This window comes from Physeter macrocephalus, chromosome 11 (assembly GCF_002837175.3).
Source record: "Physeter macrocephalus isolate SW-GA chromosome 11, ASM283717v5, whole genome shotgun sequence".
Classification (NCBI taxonomy): domain Eukaryota; kingdom Metazoa; phylum Chordata; class Mammalia; order Artiodactyla; family Physeteridae; genus Physeter; species Physeter macrocephalus.
In genome coordinates this window covers 150,182,672-150,206,472 of record NC_041224.1, presented here as the reverse complement: position 1 = coordinate 150,206,472, position 23,801 = coordinate 150,182,672, and the positions used below count along the sequence as shown (strand labels likewise).

Here is a 23,801-nt window from a genome sequence, read left to right as displayed (position 1 = left end):
ACCCGGGAGTGGCAGTGGAGGCAGGAATTACAAAGACCCTGGCTGGGCCCAATTACCTGTAGGATTTCAAATCTGGAAGCTTCAAAGTCGCCTAGGGAGCCAGCATGTCTTGCACACCACTCTCACCTCCCCTGTCCTCCAGCCGTGGCACCTCCTAGGCAGAGTCCATCTTCTAGTGCCACCAGGCCTCTGCCCTCGTGGGTCCTCTCTTTCCCACCTTCACTAGCTCATTCTTCTCAGCCGCTGAGTTCAGCGCAGGTGCTATCTCCCTCCGATGTTCTCCCTGAAGCCCACCCTGGGTTCCTCGCCCCCAGGTGTTCTCTGAGCGCCCAGCATTGCCTTGGCTCCCAGCATTGTCAACCGTTTCCTTGTTCGAATGCCTCACTGAAGCATGAGCTCTTTAAGGACGGAACTAACCCTTATTGCATTCTGTACACTCAGCTCTGAGGAGTGCCTGGTCCATAGGAAGGGCTGTTAACCCTGCTGAATGAAGAGGTGGGTTAGTGGAGGGGAGGTGGGGGGGCTCAGTCTACTTCCTGTTCCACCCACCGGAGAATATGGTATCTATACCCTCCTGCACCTGACAGCCCTTGAAGTATCTGGTGATGGTTATCAAATTCTTGTCCCCAAGAGCATTCCACACATAAGTAAACAATCCAGTCCCTTCTATTCTGCCTCCAAGGCCCTGGCTTCCCATCCCCTCTCCACTGGGCTCCCTCCTCTGACGGCTCTAGAATTTGTCAGGATCCCTTTATGAATGAGGCAACCAGATTGGGACACATGCTTTCACTCACGTCCTTATCCAAAATTTACAGAAATGGGCAGCGGCTATCATTGCAACAGAAATCAGTAGGTAAGCCAGAAAGGAGAACCAGGTTTTCTGATCCCTAAATCGGTCACATGGTACCTTACTAACATTAGTTAGTACTGGATTAGTAGCCTGAACCCAGTTAACTGCCCACCTATATGCTCGGTCCCCTGCCCTGACTCCCCGCCCCTGTGCTAACTCCCAAGCAGCCCTGGCTTCAGTGTGAGACAAAGGCGGAGCTACACATAAGGCCAGCAGCTGATTCTGCCACGAATCAGGGCAGAAGCTGGTGGGGGAAAAGGAGGGGAGAGCACAGATCAGGAAAACTGCCCCCTCAGGGCAGACCAATTCATTTAACAACATATTTTTTGAGAACCTAGCTCCCCGGAGCTTATATTTCAGCAGGGAAGAGGAACAAAGCAAAGACGTATATTCTAAAGCAGATTAAAAGGTGATCAATGCTACAGAAAAAGAAATAGCAGGGTAAAGAACACTGGGGCGGGGGTGAGCAGATTACAGTTTTAAATACAGCCGTCACGGGAGGCCTAATTGAAGGAGACTCTGGACCAAGACCTGGAGGAGGTGAGGGAGCTGGAGGAGGGGCATTCTCGACATGGGGCGACCAGAGTGGGACACAAAGCAGGCTCATTTTCTACCTCGTAAAAACTACACTGCAGGATGCAGCTCTAGCTTGTAAGAATTAGAAATTAAACAGAATAAGGACTGTTGGCTATTTTGGCTAAAACTGTATATAGACACATATGTATAAATATGTATATATATATACATATATCTATATACACTTTGATCTCAGGACAGTAGGATGAAAGGGCTGTTACTTAATAATGCTGTGGCTTCCAAAGATTTCACAACCACTGCTTAAGGCAAAAGAGGGATGAGACACTTCATCTCAAAGCTTCCATAAGAGATGGCAGGAATCATAAATACCATGTCCTTTTGGCCTATTTTCTCATTTATGAGGAAAGGTTTTCAGGCAACATGTAACACTCTGGGCACAATCTTTGTAATGAGCTGTAGCACACGTGATACATACAGAAAGTCAGCACAAAGTAGACCAGTAATAATGAAATCTAATGAATAAGCATAAGCTATGCATTTAAATGAAACATTGCTATACACAGCGTTTATCGGTATATCAGTTAAAAAATGAGATCTAGTACTAAAGTCTACAGAGGGAGAAAACACTTATAAAATTCACAAATTGCACTTCTATTGAAATCTCTATTTCCAGAGTCAGTTGTTCATAGCGTCTACATACTCATATTAGTAACTGTGCCCTTTGAAATGCACCCACTGTGACTGGGATCTATTGGCCTGCTTCTCTTTTCTGGGATTAGATGGCTACCTTCATAAATAATATTTGCTAACAACAATGGCCATGGAAAAAAACTGTCAATAAATCGCTATCTTTTGGGGCAGATGGTGTATTGAGTGCTTAATCTCCCCTCCTCCTTTCCCTCCCTCCTTCCCTAAAGGATGTACATACAGACACATCTTTCCACTGCCCCTCAAAACTTTTCATTACCTTTTCTGATGTTCGAATGTGGGTCCAGTCTGGTCAGCAAACAGAAAAAGAAAACTGCCGAGAGGGTAAGTAATGAACCACTCACATAAGGTATGCACTAATAAAAATTTAATATCATAAAATAAATCAGAAAACAGCAAAAACATTTCTTTAAACCATTCACAATTAAAGTGGAAAGAGACAAAATTATAAGGCAGCCATCCATGGAATGATTTCATGTTTACAAAGGATCCAGAAAAGGGGATATTTAAAATCACTGTTCAGGCTACTGAACCAGGGGAACTGCAGTGCTGTCCCACGAGACTTCCAACTTGGTAGAAGATGCTATGAGAAAACAGATCAAAGCCAATCTCCTTGTGTTAGGCTGGGCATATCTAGAAAATTCCTAATGGTTGTCTAGCCCTTTCATGCAAGTCATACATTTCCCTCAGGTCTCCTCAGGTGAATCTAGATGTCTCAGGTACAAAGGAGCTACATCACTGGCTTTAATTTCATAGCATCTCCAACAGTGCTCTTGGGGTTATGTGGACCATTCTGTATTGAGCAGAAGTTTTGTAATGTAAGGAAGGTACCCCTGTGGAACACCTAGAGAGAGTTCTCGTCTTGCCCTACAGCAGTTTTGGATGAATCTGGTCATTACTCTCAGTCTCCCAAGGGGCTCGGGGGCCCCATAGACAGGAATGTTCTTTGGGGGCTTGTGCTGTTGACATACATACAGTTCCCATGTTCAGTACCTAGCTACCATGTGTCTGAGAGGCTGGCATGTCCTCCGAGTTCTAATCCTTGAAAAAGAGAAAAACCAGGCAGTGACACTTAGAAATAGGCCGGTAAAAAACACAATTACATTTTCTCCTTTCTACAAAGAACTGACCACTCAAAACAGCCACCTCTCTCATTTTTCTAATGATTCAAAAGACAGGGACAGACTTGGCTGTTTTGAATAGGGAAATAAAAAGGTGATGAGGGGAAGAGAGAACACATAGCCTCTGTAGGTGGTACTGTTTCCAACTCTCTATACTCCAGTGCAGAACCTTTGCCTAAAAAATGAAATCTGGCAATAGCATGCACAGGAAAGCCATCAGACCTGGAACATCGCTACTTTGGGGATATGGGAACTGACAAGCAATTCACCGGCGAACAAGTGATGGGAATGCATCAGTAGTGTTTTTCAAATTAATTTGCCATTTAAGAGAGCACTTGAGATCTGAAGAAAGTCTATCCCTACCAAGGAAAGGGAGTCAAATTGCAATTCAGATTAACTTTGGTTATGAGGAAGGAAGGACCATGCTTTTCATCATCAATTGCATCTCTTTGGTAGCCAATAATTCCATCTGTAATCACGGCAGCAACTTAAGTATTGCCAAGGTTTTCAAATGTGTGAGAGCATTAAGGCATCCACATCGAAGGAGGCAGTTTTAAACAAGAGGAAAATGGAACTGAAATGTGCCAATAAGTGACCATCGGTGTGACCTCTCCTGGGACACTGCCCACCATGAGCAAGTTCTTCCCCCGGTGAAGGAGGCCTCTGCCACACTGCCCGGTTCCTTGCTGCCTGGAGATGCATTTGAGCCCTGTAAGATCAGTATGGCTATTTCTGCCTGCTGACCAGGAGGGAAATAAGTGGTTCCGAGGCAGCAGCTTTAAAATCTGGGAAAGCCCATAGCTCTTGAGAGCTGAGAGGCCGTGAAAGGTTTGCTTGTTAATGTGGGGTCCAGAGGGGAAGGCAAATTTGGACGTTAGATGGTCTGATCCTTGCCAGAGTTCAAGGCCCTACTCAGCAAGATATTCTAGCCAAACTTTTAAGTGTGATGGCAAGGCACTGCTGAAAGAGGCGTTGGCCAGCAGAACAAATTTCTGATCATTGCACACAACATGATAGAAAGTGCCACTATCCAAACCGAACCAGACACTAAAATGAGCTATTTACTTAACTAAGTAAATTTCCAGGGAGAATCAAGGCAACCATGTTATTTTGAAGGACCAGATGAAACCCTATGACTCTCCTAAGTCAGAGCTGTTATCAGGAAAGTCACTTAGACTTTCATACCGTACCTTCTGTTGGTTTTAATGTTGTACACAATGGCTGCCAGCCACTATCCAGAACCAGATCCTGTTTATGCTACTTTGGTCTACAGCCAGCAGAGGGCTCTCAAGTTCTTTTTCCCCCAGCCGCTGAACCAGTAACAAATCTAGGAAGGAAATAAAGATATCCTGGGCATACTGGCTTACGTGTCATATAAAATGTTCTACAAAGTCCTAAATCCAATGCCCTGATGAAAATAGTCTTGGTTCCCCCTTTCTGTAACGTGTTTTGAAATGGTACAGAAAATCAAAATAAATTAACAATATATTACATACTTATTTGATAACACAAGGTTTACAGGGATTTTGGCAAATATGGAAAAATTATCCTAGTTTGCTTAACACTTTTACTATCTCAATTGTTTAAATTACCAGAATATTAGTGATTGTGTCATCTCACATATGAGGAAGTGATATTTTAAGGGCTTAATAAAGCTGCATTTGACACAAAGGTAACTTCACTGAAAGGAATAAAGAACGGACACGAGACTATCTTCATCATCACAGTTCAAGAAGTGGTTGTCCTGATGAGAGAACTCAACTCACAAATATTAACATCACCACCAGCAGTAAGCAGCAAATTGTAGGGAGGAAGGGCTGGAGGGAGAAGTTAGGAGAAAAGCATGGACAAGATGAAGAGACAAAAGACATGGTTTTAATAAGCTTTAAATCAACAGGCAAACACTTCCCATTTATGGTACATCTTGACTTTCTTCACTGCTACAGGTGCTTATGTGATGCTGACCTAGCAGTCCCCAAGGGGCACCAAGTATTGTGCCAGAGGGACTGCTGGTCTGCTAAGATAAATACTTAGAGACAAAAAAAGGACAACATAGGTTTTGGTAACCTTACTTTTAAAAAGGTTACTACAAAGATGTCAGTAACTATCCGAATTCACTTAAAATTTAACACCCCTTTATTTCCAAAGATACTTTGGGATCTGACTGTTCCTGAAGGAAAGCCTATGCCTAAGGAAAGTCTACCTACTAGAACCTGGCTCCTCTCTAAAGAATGTGCTGTACAGGCAGCTACTCTACACAAAGGAGAACTTGAAAAGAAATGTTTTATAAAACACTAGTTACCTCTTTAAAAGCTAGTCCACCTCTGTTGCTCCATTTGATGGAATGGCAGGCTCTCTTTAAAGAGACAAGTGCAGAAGGTGTTTAAAAGACTCTCCAGACATACCCTCTTCAGTGGATCTCTCTCTCAAGTATAAAGTCAGCTTTCAATGTGTCTTGCCGTCCTTTTCCTGACTCTAGCCCCAAATGAACGACTTATCTTTAGCATCTAAGACAGTGGGCATTATGACCTTCATTCAAGGCATAGATGTGGCATAGATGCTAAAGCACCAGTCTTACACGGCGAGAACCATGTTAAAAATCAATGGATTAAAGTGGCAGAGCCTCTAAACTAAGAAAGAGATTTAGCTTAATTACAGAACACTGTACTTTCATAATTATTTCATTGTGAGTATGAAGGTCTTCACTTTTCCTTAAAACTAAATTCCATCTTCCCTGAGAATAGGGTTAAGGGAAACAACAAAACTCAAAATGCCAAGGGCCCTTGAAAAGACAACACAACGGAATGTCTGTATCCTTCGCAGTGTGTTGTTTCTACTCGAAAAGCTTTCCATTACTCCAGGTTTTCATCTCACCTCCCTCCAGAATCTTTAGGGTTACGGGTGGAGATGGGCAAGGCGAGACAAGAGACTGAGAAGTGAGCGGCTGTCACGTGCTGGCTGTTCTCACTGGATGGAAAATGGCCATGGCCTGAGGCTGGACCCTCAACAGTCAGTGCTGGTGTCCTACTGACAGGGCGAGCGGGATGAGGCAGCCCAGAACCAGGGCTGCTACCTCCAGGCGGCTGAGGCCTCTCCCTCCAGCGGGGTCGGGTTTGTGGCTGTGCCCCATTCCGCCCACCTCAGGGAGGACATGCACCGTGGCAACATAAAGAAATGTCCCAGCAGAGAAAAGCATGGCCACTCCAGTGGCATTGACCTCTGAAAGGGCTTCTTTACTGCTCTGTGAAGTAAGATAAAGAGAGAAGAAAAATTAAGTCAAGTAAAATCCAGAGGCAGGAAGAAGTCCCAATAAAAAAAATACCCAATATTCATAACTCGTGTTATCTGGGGCTCCAGGGACATCCTGAGATCAGAACGATCTTGTTATTTATGGGAAGCTTCCAGATAAGGGTTTAAGACTATTGGTGATGTACACAATTACTTTTTCAAACAAACTTCAAGTCTGGTTGAACAGATTTGGCCTATATTATTAAGATGGAATCAACAGCATTAATGCAGATATCAAAGTTCATACATTCATTCATTTATTCTACTAATATTAACAAATATGCCATATGCACCAGGCTCTAGGCCAGTGCCTGAGGTACAGTGGGAATCGAGACACAGTACCTGCCCTCACAGAGCCTAGAAATATCTCATAAGCTAATCTTTATACAATTCATTTCAATTTTTTTAATGAAAAAAGTGGACCTACTAAGACAATTAATTGAAAATTTAAGAACATGACATAAATGTAATATGTAACTCCATGCCTCCAAAATTATCATACCTTCCTCTCAAAAGTTCTAAAAACTTATATTGATCAATGCAGTAATAAATAGGGTAATATTTATTTATTTAGGCTGCACTGGGTCTTAGTTGCAGCATGCGAGATCTTTTAGTCGTGGCATGCATGCAGGACCTAGTCCCCCGACCAGGGATTGACCCCGGGCCCCCTGCCTTGCCAGCGTGGAGTCTTACTCACTGGACCACCAGGGAAGTCCCAATAGGGTAATATTTAAAAGGGAACTATGTATTGCTCACTGACTAAAAGAAGATAAAGCTCACAATCAGGTGTTAGCAATCCAGATCAACTAACCCTTGATTAACAGGAACTTAACCATTCTTTAAGCATCTCATTTCTCGTATGTTCCTTTCAATACAAATTTTACTATATCAAATACGAATTGAATGACGCTCGGAAGAATCAGTGACCTTCAGAGACAGTGGGGGAAAGTGGTTTCCAGGAACTAGCCCTGAGTTGGTTTGGTTCTAAGATTTTCCTCCTGTTGCCTGCCAATTGATATTTAAGTAAAATGGGTAAGGCTGCTGCTAAGAACTGCAGCCCTAGCGGACAAAATTATAAAGCATGGAAAGGTCCAACTGGAGCAACAGAGCAGAATGCCCGGGCTCTGAGGTGACAAGCGACACATGCCACTTCAGGTCTGGAGCTACACTGAGTGCAATGACGAAGACCTGGGTACTCAACATGCAGTGATATGAGAGCTGGGAGTAGAAGAATCTGAGTCTTAGCTGAATACAGAGATCTCTGCTCATCCCTTACTGCTCTCAAAGCTGCTGCAAGCTTGTCCCTCACACTTCCTGTGCCTACTGAAACATTACATACATTCTGTTGTGACTTATTATGTATCTGTCAAATAAAATTAGCATGTCTGATAAGGTTGAAGTTGTATTATTTTAAAGATCATATATTTGTGCAAGTATTTTTGGAACTGATGGGGAAGAAGTTTTCGAATTAAATGAATAAGAAAATGCTCCAAATTTATGAAGAGGATTGACTTGGAATTAAGATGTACACTTTGTACAGGTTTTTAATTCGAATTTTATCTTTAGTTTGAGGGGGTAATTTAACTGAAAAATTCAATGTAAGAGACTATACCTTCTAGTAGATCACAAAGAATTAGATACTTGTCTAGATAAGCTAGGAATGAGTCAGACTTACCTTACTTAGTCCTAAGTATGTCACCATGGACATAACTGGTGCTGCCAGTGCAAAGACCAGTAAGTGCTTTCTGATTCGATTCCGCTCGAGGCCTGCATGCATTAAGAAGGAAACCAGCCCAAAAGCAGCTGGTGCCTGGAAAAGAAAAACTATCCCTTATTACTCTGGAAGTTTGGATTGCTTCTACATTATGAAGTACATATCATTTGACTGAATTCTCATACAAGAAAACTAGGCATAATAGTAAGTCTGGGCTTTGCCTTTTAGGAATTAATGTTCTAAGCTAGAAAATATCTCATTTGTGTGTGTGTGTGCGTGTGTGTGTGTGTCTGTGCAATAGTTAAGAAAAGTGTATAAAGAAAGGAAGAATATTTATGAACAAAAATTACTATGAAATGTAGAAATCTGTCGAGGACTTAACAGTTTGTGTATATGACCATAAAAAATAAAACCCCTTCAAGTATAAGGTTAAGAAAATGGTAGCAAAAGACGCAGCTATGAACAGATTTATTCAATTCTCTAAAATGAACAGCAATTACGAAAATAACTAAAAAAACTTTCCATTCCAGAAAAACATAATGACCAAAGAGAAATTTTAATTATAAATGCAGTCAATACAAATCTTACACCAAAATTTTGCTTACCTTATGTAGCATTATTGCCACAAACACAATTAACTGGACACTAGTCTGTGAAGTAGAAGCTGCTGCTCCCAAAGCAACACCGTCAGCTGAATTTGGAAAAAGTGAAACATAGAACACTATAACTATAAATAACAACTATAATAGTGTGGTGAGTGACTGTGTGGGCTTTAGAGTCAGATAGAGCTGGACTGGACTCTGGGACGGTTACTTAACCTTTCTGAACCTTAGCCTTCTCATTTCTACAATGGGTTCAATAAAGTATATATTCCTAGGGTTTTCATGAGGTAACATATGTGAAGAGCTTAGCATAGGTGCTATTCAATATTCAATTAGTTATTGTTGCTGTTGTTAGAAAAGTATGATGCTCAAAAATCTACTGATTAATCAATCAAACTGTAATAACAGAAATATCAAAGAATTTCAAAGGAAGCATCTCTGCATCTTGCAGATGAAAAACCAAAATAAAGACACCGCGACTTGGCATAGATGATTTATACGTAATGAGTAAATAGTGGTTGAAATGGATGAATTTTTTTGTTAGAAAAGCATGTTTTACTAGAAAGTCCAGATAAGAGTGTGTCACCTTTCACATGCTTTTGTCATTTACAGAGCCCTACTACTGGGACTAGTTTTGGTTATGATTCTAAGGCATGCCCTGTCAGCAATGCTGAGACTTCGACACTCTACAGCCTACCTCTGCCTCACCTGGCGCTTGGGTAGATACCCAGCACCAGGGCTACTGAGTACAAAAGTGAGCAGGCTCTTATGCAGATGAGGTCCTACGGCAGAGGTCAGCAAACTTTTTGTTAAACGGATAGATAGGAAGTATTTTAGCCTTCGTGAGCCATTCGGTCTCTTGCAACTACTCAACTCTACCACTGAGTGAAAGCAGCCATAATACGTAAACAAGTGGCCATGGCTGTGTTCCAATACAACTTTACTATGGACACTGAAATTTGAATTTCATGTATTTTTCACGTGCCACAAATTATTTTCATCCATTAAGAAATACAGAACCATTCTTATTGCAACCCCAACACTGAGTACGCCAGGGCTCATGCTTCTGTTGGAGGGCTTCATTAAGCAGCCCTCTCCCCAAAAGGCCAGCCCTAGAGTATTTCATGTGGATGGTCCCTGTGTGACAGAAAAGAAAGGGGTTCCACTGCAATCTGACCCTACCTGCAGCGTGGACGACCAGACCCAGCGTGGTGGTGATTTTGGAATTGCTAGGCCTTGCTGTTTCTGGATCTGAAGTAAAAATAAGCAAGTCAGCCATGAAGCAACGTGAAACAGAAACTATTATAACATTCACCTGTGGGTGGAAGAAGTCTTTGAAAGCTCTTAAAGTAGCAGAGTATTATTTTCCTCACTATTGCCTTTTTTCTTCTGCTTCAAACACTTGGAAGTCTCCCCTGTCCTGAAGAGGTGGGCAGGGGAAAACTCTTCATTTGACCCAGCCTTCCCTGAACAGACAAGATGTCACCCCAAACAGCCTCACACCTCTTAACGCTTCACCTCTCCAAGGAAAGTGCTCTGTGGCGTCTGACCACTTCTCTCTAGACCAATCTCATTGTCATTGCCTACCCCCTCACTCTCCCCAGCCTCCTGCAACTTTATCTGTATTCTAACATCAAAATGTCGTTTACATTTGCCTTTCTCCATTTTATCGCCACCATCCTAACCTAAATTTTCATCAACTCAAACCTAAATTAGCAGTAGGCTCCCATCTGGTTGTCTCCCCTTACTCTCATTTCTCCCTAACCCAATTCATCTTACACATCCTTGTCAGAGTCATCTTTCTGAACCACCACCCTTGTGATGGGTCAGTTAAGAATCTGCTGCTTTTCAAATTCAGTCCAAACTACTCTATTAAGTAGGTCTTGAGCCCTCTATCAACTAATATCATCTTTTTTTAAAAAAATAAATTTATTTATTTTTGGCTGCATTGGGTCTTTGTTGCTGCTCACAGGCTTTCTCTAGTTGCGAGAGCGGGGACTACTCTTCATTGCGGTGTGCGGGCTTCTCACTGTGGTGGCTTCTCTTTGTTGCAGAGCACAGGCTCTAGGCACACGGGTTTCAGTAGTTGTGGCTCGCAGGCTCAGTAGTTGTGGCTCACGGGCTCTAGAGCGCAGGCTCAGTAGCTGTGGTGTACGGGCTTCGTTGCTCCCCGGCACGTGGGATCTTCCCAGACCAGGGCTCAAACCCGTGTCCCCTGCATTGGCAGGCAGATTCTTAACCACCGCACCACCAGGGAAGTCCTCAACTGGTATCCTCTTATTTCTTACTGTCCAGTCCAGTTAAACCAGTTTCTGTAACACCCTCTAACAAAACTGCCTCATTCTCCTTTCCCCAAATCTCCTCACCCCTAATTCTTGGCATGTACTAAATTGCCCAGTTCATCAATCCAAAACCAAGACGTTGTTCAAAGTCTTAATTCTAGGACCGCTTACTCTGAGAAAGAATCAAAGATTAATTCCAGCTTAGAACAACTCTCCCCTTGCCTAGAAATGTACAGTGCTATGCAGAGTCTCTACATGCTACTTCAAGGTTTCTTCTATATTCCACCTTAGATATACAAAACTGTTTTCACTTAAATATGTCCCTCCCAACTGACTGTGAACTATACAGAATTAAATTTTATACTTCTTTCCATTTTTTAATTTGTCTTATAGAATGTAGCATATCACTGGTCACCCAACAGTTGCTTAATAAATCCTTGTTGGAGATTTTAAAAAGTATTTATCTGTATTACAGGTATTATAAGAAATATATAAACAAGTAAATAATGTCCAAACAATGTAAAGTTCAAAGACATGGACATCAAAATGCCAGGTGAAATGACAGATGGACATTAGTCAGGTAAATTGCAAGGAATTTAATCTTTTGAGGGGTCTAGCCCACTGAAGGAATGGTTTACAATGGAAAAAGCATGCAGAAGTAAAGTATCTTTATCTTTTTACTAATAAAATTTATCTTCTAATTAAAACGCTGCAAGAAGGGAAGCTAAAGCCCCTAATCACTCTGAGACAACATATATTTCAATATCACCCCAAACTGGGAAGAACGATCATATTACACTGTGTGACAAGCTTGTTTTGGCTTTTCTTTACACAGTCTTGTGGTCTAATTATAAGTAGCATCTTAAAAAAAATTAGAGGTTTTAAAATTAAAACACAATTTCTATAAATCTATAGGAAAAGACTGCTTCAGAATAAATTTAATAAACGAATTAACTTTTACTGATAATAATACATAAAAACCTGCAGGTAATAGGTAAAGTGAGGTCATCAGATACATGAAAACCAGCAAAAACAGTGACTTCTGAGATAAAACAGGAGGAAAAATAAACACATACTACATTTAATTCTTTGTATGGGGTTGCAGGACACTAATGCACCTATAAATGCATTTTAAATTTAAACTGACAAGAATTGCAAGAAAAATGTCATAAAGGCCACTGTGGACAACTATGTAATGTAGCTGGAGTCAGATTCCATCCAACACAGGGTGCTTCTCATTTGCTGTTTGGAATAAAGCACATAAGTAAAACCTTTTACTCCAAAATCAATTTCCCAAAATAAGACTTGGTTAGTTAAAAAAAAAAAAAAGTTGCAAGAATAGTTCAAAAAGCAACCATATACCCTTTTCTCAGAATGACTAATTGTCCAACATTTTGCCCCATTTGCTTTATCATTTGGGCTTACGCTCTCTTGTTCTCTATCTACACTACACAAATATACATATTTGTGTATATCTTTTTCTCTGTACCATTTAAGAGTAAACTGCACACATCGTAACTCTTTATACCTAGATACTTCAGTGTGTATTTCTGATGATAAATGATATTTTCTTACATAATCACAGTAAAGTTATCAACTTCAGCAAATTTAACATTGATATTTTTTTCTAATCTCTCTTGCATATTCTAATTTGTCAATTGCCCAAGAACGTCTTTCAGGGCAGTCTTCCTTTTCCAGGAAGGATCCAGCCTAAGATCATATGTTGCACCTAGTTGTATCTCTTTAGTCTCCTTTAATCTGAGACACTTTCTCTGCCTTTGACTTTTGTGACATTGATATCTCTGAAGAATACATTTCCTTCCCTGCGCCTTTGTTTTTTAACAGAGCGGTCCTTCCTTTTGGATTTGTCTGATGTGTCCTTAGATGATGCATTCTTGGATGGAATACTACATAGGTGATGCTCCTCAGGCTATCACATCTGGAGGCACAGGATGTACATCTGCTGCTCACTGGTGGTGTGAATTCTGGATTATATATTGGATATTGTAAATGTTATCTTGTGGATACTATGGATTCTATTATATCCCTCCAAAGAGTGTTGACTTTTTTGCTTTGCTTTATATAACTTGATTTGGCTCAAACTGCAAACTGTCTTCTGGGCAGCTGCCTAAATCACAGTTTAGTTCTTTTATGTTTAGCTGAGCCGTCTAGAGTCTGCCCAAGAAAGCATGGTTCAGGGCTTAGCCAGAGACTTGGGCAGTTTATACATAGAATTTGGGGCTGAGTTTCTCTGTCTCTCTCCTTTCTAAGATTCTCCCCTCACTTTCCAGGGGCTGGGTACGTTGAACTCTGTCCTCCAGTTCCTTAGGCCAGAAAGACTGTGTCTTCTATCAGTTAGTTACCCCACAGGCACTGACTGCTAAAAGCAGTAAAAATAGGAACTAAAAGTAGTAAAAATAGGTTCCAAGTGTAGACTCCCTTCCAGAATTTGCCTCCCTTAGGTCACTCACTCTCCAATGTCTTCAGATAGTGGTTTTCAAAATTCTGTCCAAAGTTGACAGTTATCTGTACAGAGGCTGGTCTGGAAGGAACATTCTGCCCACACTGAAAGCAGAATACCAGTGACATTAATTTTGATCATCTGATCAAGGTATTGTTCGATTTCTTCATTTAGTTACTTTTTTTTCCCCTTGCAACTAATAAGCAAATCAAAATATACCCCCTAGATTTAACATTCATTGATGATTCTGGCCTGAGCCAATTTTTACTATGAAGGTTGCAAAGATGACTGTCCAACTCCAACTGCTTCCACATTTACCAACTGGCATTTAGCATTCTGCTGGAAGCAAATGCCCTCCCTTCTCCTTTTATCTTTCTCCCATGTGGATGTGTCCATTGATTCCCATTTTTTCAATGATTTACGCTTTATTGCTGTTCTTAGTTATCTTGGTGCACAAACTGTCTGAGATCTGGCCAAGGGAAGCCCCTTCAAGCTGGTTCCTATATCCTGTGACATGTTTCCATCTTCTTTGAGCACTAGATGTTCCAAGCTCATTTTATCCTTACCCTGTCCTGTCCTAGAATCAGCCATTTCTCTGAAGAGTCCTGATATGCTCATTGCTAGTGGGGTGTCTTTACTTCTAGGCCCTCTCTGCACACAGAACTAAGACATACATACATGTATACATAGACACACATGTATATGTACACATACACATACAAGTTTTAGAAATCATGATTCCAATAGCTCCAATTCGAACCCATCCCTGTAGGGTTTCTTTCTTGCTTTCCCTCATTCCCTATTTGCATGTCCCTTCTTCCTCAGTGAGGACTCTGGTTCCACCAACAGCAACGCATTTACTCATTTGCTCAATCTTGTAACATATCTAAACTAGTTTCAGAACTGTTTTGCCCACACCATTACAAAAAGCAAAGCCTACTAAAAAAGAGTTCAGTACCGTTTACGCTTCTTCCCCAACTCTACTCACCACTAAAGGTATATAGTCAAATACTACATTCATAAGTTACTTGAATTAGTTTTTTCTACATCCCCTTCAACGTAACTGTTATTCATTTGAAGTATAGTTCATCTGTTTCAGTTAGCTCCCCCATCCTTTGCTGATTTCATTTTATATTTTGAACATGGAAAATATTAACATATTTCCCAAAGTCAAAACTATATCAAAAAGGCATGCCCGGGGAAGTGTCATGCCCTCCCCAAACCCTTCTACCTTATCCCACCCATGCCCTCACTCCTACAAGTAATCAACTTTGTTTTCTAGCTGATCCTTCTTATGTTTCTTTTTTGTAAAGATAAGCAAATATATACACGTATACTTGTTTCCCCTTCTTTTTTACACAAAACATAATATATGATGTATAATCATTTATTTTTGCTTTTTTTTTTTCCACTTAACAGTATTTCCTGGAAATCTCTCCATATTGGTTCACAGAGACCTGATTCCTTATTCTATTTCATGGCTACATAGAACTCCATTACATGGACACACCACACTACACTCAACCAATCTGCATGACTGGACATTGAAGTGTTTTTATAATGATAAACAATGCTGCACTGATTAGTCTTGTGCATATGTATTTTCATATTGGAGCCAATTCCTAGAAGTGGGATTTTGGGGTTAAAGGGTAAATTCTCCACTACAGGGGCTGTACCACTATGCACACCCACAGCAATAGATGAGTGTCTGTTTCATCACAGCTTTGCCAACAGAGTATACTGTCAAGGTTTTGAATTTTTGCCTATCTGACAGGTGAGAAATGGCATCTCAGTGGAATTTTGATTTGCAGTCTTATTTTAAGTGCAAGGAACATCTTTTCATATGTTTAAAGACCATTTTTATATCTTTTTATGAACTATTTGTTCATGTCTTTTGCCTGCTTTTCTACAGATTTTTTTGGTAGACCAGGGATTGTTAACCTGGGGTCTAATAGGAGAACACAGGGAGAATGCAGGGGGTGTCTGTGACCTTAACTTAAAAAAAAATGTATTTTTACTTGTACTAACCTCTAACTGAACTTTAGCATTTCCTTTAATTATAAATATAGACAATAAAGCACAAGTAATAGTAGCACTACCTTTACCAATAGAAATCAGATAATTTCATATTATTTTATAGTTATAAGATATCATCATATTATCACTTTCACTCATCACTACTTTATTTATTTATTATTATTTTTTTATAGATACAGATTTCACTATATTTAAAACTCAGTACTTGGTAAGGCCCTTACAATGTCCTTTACACTGCAAACTATATAAAGGAAAATTTTAACTGCGTAAGTGAGTTTAACGTATTTACGCTGTAGAACAAAATGAAGTAAACTTAAACATTTATCACTCTCTTTCATCACTACTTTAAATTAAGGGCTTATAGAAGTGCTGCCACGTTGCACGATTACAGTCTTCCTGTTTGTAGACGCTCATGTGACGGAGCTGGGAACTAACAGGCAACTCTACACCTAACAGTCATCAGCCACAAAACAGGAGAAGTCATGGGACCTCTTGCTGGTGACCAAGATATCTATGCTGCTTTCTAGCAGTTCCTATCTGCAAAATTCTCTGTCAGTGTATTTGAAAAGAAATATCTGTAAACCCTTATGTCCATTATAACCCTTTCAAATGTATTTATATCAAAAAAGTTTAGTTATATCACGATGGCATCAAAGTTGTATCATGGATCAGAATCCTTTTTTATTTAATATAAACCATATCAAAGATATTGATCTAACCAAAGATGAATTCATTGATCTCAAGACAAAAAAGTTACTATGACTGGAATTAACTTTAGAAGTCTTGGAGAATTCTAGTTGTCCTTGAAAGAAGCTTATCTTTCTCTGGAAAGCAAGCTACAAATGTGTTCAAGTATATCTGTAATAAAATATCTTTGTGAATCAGGCTCTTCTACACTAGTAACCATCAAAACAAAAACCCAAATCAACTGGATGTTCAACTTGACACTCTGTTGCCTTGTCAAAGCCCATCTCAGAATTTAATGTTCTTAGTCAAGCTACTCAACAACAGCTGTTATACTGATGTCCTAAACAATTAAATTTACCTCTAACTTGCTTATGATTTAAGTATATTATCTCATTATTTAATGTGCCGATAAAGAAGACATGCATTACTATATCACAAATTTGTTTTAATGTTTTAGTAACTATATTAAATTGATTTTCTCTGTAATCCTATACTGTGCTTTATGCATTTTAAAACATTATTTCAATAAAAGGTCCGCAGGCTTTAGACTGCTGAAAGGCTCCATGGCACAAAAAGGGTTAAGAACTTCTGCCCTAGACCTCCATCCAATGAACTTTAAAATAACCAGGGTAATAATCCAATAAACACTCCCTTGTGCCACATGTCACAACCCACTAGCCTTCTCAAACAAATGAAATGTTCACCAGAACCTGAGAAAGTTTTAGCACTAAATAAGACCACTGATACATATTGAATTATTCAATCATTTGTGATCACCTAAAATGCAAGTGTTTTGCACTGCCCAGAAAACCTTGGAGCTACTTACCATCAGTAGAATGCACATGGGAGCTGCCAATCTGGTCCACCAGCAACATGAAAACAAAGCCCAGTACGAGGGAAACACCGATGTAGGCATGCAGCTGTGTGTGGCCATGGCTGTGCTCATGTTCATGGGCAACCGGAATTTCTGCTTTGTCTGATGCAATCACATTCTGTGTTTGACTCGCTTGGTGGTGTTTCCCTAGAGCAGAATGAACCGTAAAGAGAAAATGTGTTTTCCCGCTCAAAACATCTTCATGTAGAAGCTTCCATTCTTTTGTATTTCAAGCTCTACAGATTTTACTGCAAAGACATTCACTCCCTGTATTATAATCTAGCCAATCATAAACTCCCTTAATTTAAAGTTCATGGGCTTCCCTGGTGGCGCAGTGGTTGAGAGTCCGCCTACCGATGCAGGGGATACGGGTTCGTGCCCCGGTCCGGGAAGGTCCCACATACCGTGGAGCGGCTGGGTCCGTGAGCCATGGCCGCTGAGCCTGCGCGTCCGGAGCCTGTGCTCCGCAACGGGAGAGGCCACAACAGTGAGAGGCCCGCGTACCGGAAAAAAATAATAATAATAAAAAAGAAAAAGTAAAGTTCATGATGAAAAAATTCCCAAGGGTCCTCTGCTTTTGGCATGCAGAGCTTTTAACTGCCTATTATTCCCAAAACCTAGGAAGTGGAAGCAAATCACCAAGCAAGAAAGCAGTCATATTCCCAAGGGATATCATCCCCAGATCTTCCTTTCGGGCTAGAGAAATTCACACCAATCTCACCAGAAACTACAGTAAGGTTTATTTTGATGAAAATAGGCAAATGAAGAACACTAACAGTGAAACTAATTACAATCAAATTTATCTAGTTTTACACTTAGGTTGATATAAAAATTGCAAATAAAGGGCAAACTGAGTATAAAACACTTTTAGCTTTAAAAATCTCAGGGGACAATCACTAATTAGAAACCAAAAGGGCAGAGCAGTTTAAAAGAGACATTTCCTTCTAGAAAGATGATTGTTCTAGAAATATGATTGTTCTAGAAATATGACTGTTGGGATACTCTGAATTAGAGTAAATGACACCTGGCTAAGTAATACTGCTAGTTTACTATACTCACGTATTTGACACTCAAAACATAAACACTTCAAGGCCAGAATCCTGATCTTTGTTTTGCTGTGTTTCATAAATACCGGCTAACATACTAAACACATTTATTGTTTATAATTAGATTAAGCATTTTAATCTTTGACCAAAGAAATTACATAAGTCTGTTGCAATATTTTAGAGCCTGCCTTAATTCTTTAAAAGTCATTTTTGAGAAGCACAAAGCACATACCATCTTAAGATAATAAAAACTCATGTATTTTTCTAATTCTTGAAAGATTCTTTGTTTGTTTACACAGCTTTCTTTTTTTTAACGTTTTTAAAAAATGTGTTAAAAACACATTACATAAAATTAACTTACCACTTTAACCATTTTTAAGCATACAATTCTGTGGCTTTAAGTATACTCACATCATTCTACAACCATCATCCATCTCTAAAACTTTTTCATCTTCCCAAAGTAATTTTTTAATCTTAAGATTTTTTTCCCTAATAGTGATTTCATTTACTTGTTTTAAAATGTCTAAATCTCTCTCTCTCTCTTTTTTTTAAATCAACTTTATTGAGGTATAACTCACAAATGTAAAAACTCTAGTAACTACCACCAAGGTCAAGATGTGGAACAGTACTTTAAAATATCAGAAAAGTTCTCTTGTGCGTCCCTGGAGTCAATATGTCACTCTTGGTCCCAAGCAGGCACTGAAGAGCTTTTTGTCCCCCGAGTTTTCCCTGATCTAGGATGTCATATAAATGGAATTATGCAATATATACTCTTTTGCATAAGGATTCTTTTGTTCAGCATAACATTTTGAGATTTATCTAAGCTTTGCATGTATCAGTAGTTTGGTCCTCTTTTTTGTTGAGTAGTGTTCCATTGTATGGACATATCACGACTTGTTTATCCATTCAGCTGTTGATAGACATTTAGGTAATTTCCAATTTTGGTCCATTATAAATAAAGCTGCCATGAGCATTCAGGTACAAGTCTTTCTGTGGATACACATTTTCTTTTCCCTTGGGTAAATACCTAGGATCAGAACTGATGGGTGTATGTATGTTTAATGTTATAAAAAAAACCTGTCAAACTGTTTTCTGAAGTGGTTGTACCATTCTACATATCCAACAGCAATGTCTGAGAGTACTAGTTGCTCCATTCCATTGTCAACATTTAATATTGTGAGGTTTTAAAATTTTTAACCATTTTTACATAGGTGATCATGTCATGTGCAAACAAATAGTTTTACTTCTTGCCAATCTTTATGCCTTTTCTTTCTTTTTCTGGCCTTACTTCAGACTAGCGTCTGGCCAAGACCCCAAGTACAACGTTAAGTACAAGTGGTTGAGAGGAGACAGCCATGTTTTGTTCCCAGTGTTAGGCATCTTATCTGTAGGTTTTTCAAATACACCCCTTCTCAGTAAGGAAGTTCTTTCCTAGTTTGCTGAGAATTTTTTTATATAGATATAAATAGGAGTTTAATTTTGTCAAATGTTTATGCTTTTCTGTACCTGTTAAGGATGATCAAATGGTTTTTCTACTTTATTCGATTAAGATAATAAATTAAAATGGTTTTTGGATATTAATCCAACCCCTGATTTGCATTCCTAGGATAGACTCCAATTGGTCAAAATGTATTATCCTGTCTATATATTGCTGTATTCAATTTGCTAATATTTGATAAAGCACTGTGCCATCTACATTCATGAGGGATATCTGTCTGCAATATTTTTTCTTGTAACATCTCTGTTTGAGTTACACTGGCATCTTAAAATGAGACGGAGTGCTCCTCCAAGAGATAGGCAGAAAAAAACTTCCTCCAGCCCCCAAATTTCCAGTTTATTAATTTAAACAAGTTCTACAAGTATCAGCAGTTAATGTTAATGGTGCTAATGTTAAGCAGTTTTTGAAATTGCTGACATGAGACTTATGACAATGTTTTTTAAACTTTTAAGGACATGATCCCTAGTAAAAAATAAATTTTACATCATGATCTAGTAAACATACACATAGATGAAAAACTAAATAAAAAGTTGCAAAAAATAATAGTCTTACAATGGTTACAGCGCACTATTCTATTTCTTCATCTGCCTTGTCCCTCCTTTGTGCTCTTCTTAAATGCCAGTCACCAGTCCAACTTACTAAATTTATTTCAAGACCCAGAGTTGCTACCTTCAGTTTGGAAGCACTGCTGGAGGTAAAGAGAGAGACTTTCAGAGGAAGAAATGGATGATTTTGGAAAAAAAAGGTAGTTCCTGGAAATCAGAAGCCTACACTGCAGTGATCAATTAAAGAGAACTGAACGCTAGTCAGGTCTAGGAGGAAAAGGTGGGCAGACAGAATGTGCCTACCCTGTCCTTCATGCAAGCAAAATTACTGTTAGCAGTAAGGATTTTAAGCCAGAGAACTTACTGAAAGCTCAGAGATTAAGAATAATTAAGTTTATGAGAGAAGCAGTCTAAGAATTTTGATCAGTAGTGTTGGACAATTAAAATGTAGCCTCAGGGTAAAAGGAGGGTGCTCGGTTTGTGAAAAATCATTGAGCTATATACTGCCACTATGTGTACTTTCTTGTGTGTATGACATATACTTTTTTGTATGCAATATGTCAATAAAAAATTAATAAACTCAAAATGCAGTACCCTGATGACCAACACTGAGATGGCAGAACTCATTACTTTTCAAGTAGGTCTTTGTGCACTGGGAGAATAGCTTAGCATGGCCTCAAGAATGTAAAATAAATAAACGAAGTGAAACACTTGACTTTCTCTAAAGACAAGGCAATTTTTGGTATGCTTCTGTTTTAATATACAAAACCAATTCTTCATATTTATAGATGTAAAGAAACTACACATGTGAAGTCAGTCATAGAATTTTGGTAACTACGATTTTCAACACTATTTAGAAAGATGCTATTGGAAAGGATTTGAATGATTATCTTTTCATAAGGTACCCACTAAATATTTAACAAAATGGGCTCCTGTCTCTGCCTCTGCTTAGACTCTGCAGGAGTTAATGAATCCATGGGCTTTCCATGCTGCTTCTCCTGGATAACACCTTGTCTTTCAAGACTCAGCTCGTAAGTCCCTTCCTCCTTGAGATTTTCTGTGTCCTCCTCTAGTCATGTATACACAGCATAGTAGTACGTGTCTACCATAGATTTTATATCACTATACCATAATTCAGACAGCAGCAAACTGCAGGACAAAGGCTCATGCCTAGCTTTGTAAATAAAATTTGCACTGGAACACAGCCATGCTCATTTGTTCATGGATTGTCTGTGGTTGCTTTCATGCTTTGACAGCAGAGTTGAGTAACTGCAACAGAAACCATATGGCCCACAAAGCCTAAAATATTTACTATCTGGCCCTTTACAGAAAAAGTTTGCCAACCCCTGCTGTCACTGACTGTTAATTTATTCATTTTCCATCGGCTGTGAATTCTTGAAGGCAGGGGCTATATTGTATATCTATGAACGGATAACAATCAATATAAGGCCATAAATTGAGTAGATAGTCAACAAATTGATGTTGAAGGCAAAAAAATGGCCTTCACTTCTGTATTTTTTTAATGTGGCATTTCATCTCAAAAGTTATGCAATTAATTACTTCCTAATCAAAAAGATTTTTTTAAATGGAAATAAAATACAATCTTTCAGTTGTATGTTTTAAGATAATTATGCACATGCTTCTTTGTAAATCCAGACTTAATAGGTAACAGATGTACATGCTAAATTAGGTGAAAGGTTATGCTAAAGCGAGCTTAGGTACAAAGGTGGGTTAACACCTTATTAAAGGGTGTTAGTCATACTATTATTTGTGAACAGTTGCATAATAATTTTTAAAGATAATTACTTTTGGGGTGTCCATAGTTCTGAAACTAAATGTCAAGCCTAATTACAACTTTCAAAGGGTGGCCAAAATTATTTCCCTTCCTAAGATATAACTATATCAGAATTTTTAAATTTAGATGAGTATAAGATCTTTCTATATCTTATCCTAACAATGCTTTCTTTTTTTTTTTTTTAAAGAAGATGTTGGGGGTAGGAGTTTATTAATTTATTTATTTGTTTTTGCTGTGTTGGGTCTTCGTTTCTGTGCGAGGGCTTTCTCTAGTTGTGGCAAGCAGGGGCCGCTCTTCATCGCGGTGCGCGGGCCTCTCACTATCGCGGCCTCTCTTGTTGCGGATCACAGGCTCCAGACGCGCAGGCTCAGTAGTTGTGGCTCACGGGCCTAGTTGCTCCGCGGCATGTGGGATCCTCCCAGGCCAGGGTTCGAACCCGTGTCCCCTGCATTAGCAGGCAGATTCTCAACCACTGCACCACCAGGGAAGCCCAAACAATGCTTTCTTTATCTACATAGCTACATAATTTTGGAACTCTTGGTACAGCATTCAGAGTCAAGTTTATGAATCACAATAAAACTGTCATACTTTCTAGTATCACCAGTTTTTGATCTAAAATAATATTGAATAAACAGGTCACCTATCTTATCAAACAGATTGGCACTGAATAAGTTGTATACTCCAAACCTAAACTACTTTCAAGGAAAATTCTGCTGCCACTGATGATTCTCATCGAAGTGTGCTGCATACTCTGGAGGTAAATTAAAAAAGAGTTCCAACATTTTTTGAGCATTCACTGATACAAGTACATAATTTCCTGACGTTCCCATACTGAAGGCGGTAACACCTAATTTTATGTAAAATTGTGGCAAATAAGTAAAATGTCAGCAACATTATTTTATATATATATATATCACATACATATATATATATGGCTTGAAATAAGTGTGCTGTTGATTGAAGCTTTCCATAAAAGATCTGAATACTTATACTTAAGTGGAATTTAACTTTATATAAAAACATGAAATATTTACTGGATTATATACAATGAATGGTAGGCATTATTGGTTTTATTTGCAAGCATTAGCCAAAACAAAACAAAAAAAACTTTTTAAAGTGAGTGATAATCCCATGATCTTATTAGTACATAAACAGATTAGTAATGGGATCCAGATATTCAGTATTAACACATCTGTCCTTCCTTCTACTATAGGACATGAAACTCAACCTAGCAATAACTGAGATCTCAAAACCCAGCTATTTACTATTTACAATAGCCAAGACATGGAAACAACCTACATGTCCATCAACAGATGAATGGATAAAGAAGATGTAGTGTATATATACAATGGAATACTACTCAGCCATAAAAAAGAATGAAATAATGTCATTTGTAGCAACATGGATGACCTAAAGAGTATCATACTAAGTGAAGTGAGTCAGAAAGAGAAAGACAAATATCAATACCATATGATATCACTTACATGTGGAATCTAAAATATGACACAAATGAACTTATCTATGAAACAGAAACAGACTCACAGACACAGAGAACAGACTTGTGGTTTCCAAGGGGGAGGGGGGTGGGCAAGGGATGGAGTGGGAGTCTGGGATTAGCAGATGCAAACTAGTATATATAGGATGGATAAATGACCTAAAGAGTATCATACTAAGTGAAGTGAGTCAGAAAGAGAAAGACAAATATCAATACCATATGATATCACTTACATGTGGAATCTAAAATATGACACAAATG

General features: G+C 39.1%; 1 protein-coding gene across 1 annotated transcript in view; it reads right to left on the bottom strand.

Annotated features, from left to right (window-relative positions):
• Positions 1 to 2,455: 2,455 nt before the first annotated feature.
• Positions 2,456 to 23,801, bottom strand: part of SLC39A9 (solute carrier family 39 member 9) — a 49,569-nt gene continuing 28,223 nt past the window's right edge. The window contains exons 3-7 of the mRNA XM_007117753.4: positions 17,114 to 17,308; positions 10,003 to 10,071; positions 8,824 to 8,909; positions 8,180 to 8,314; positions 2,456 to 6,457 (exon numbers count right to left, since the gene is read on the bottom strand). Of these exons, the coding sequence (XP_007117815.1) occupies positions 6,227 to 6,457; positions 8,180 to 8,314; positions 8,824 to 8,909; positions 10,003 to 10,071; positions 17,114 to 17,308 (716 nt within the window). The 3' untranslated portion in view covers positions 2,456 to 6,226. The remainder of the gene's footprint in view (positions 6,458 to 8,179; positions 8,315 to 8,823; positions 8,910 to 10,002; positions 10,072 to 17,113; positions 17,309 to 23,801) is intronic.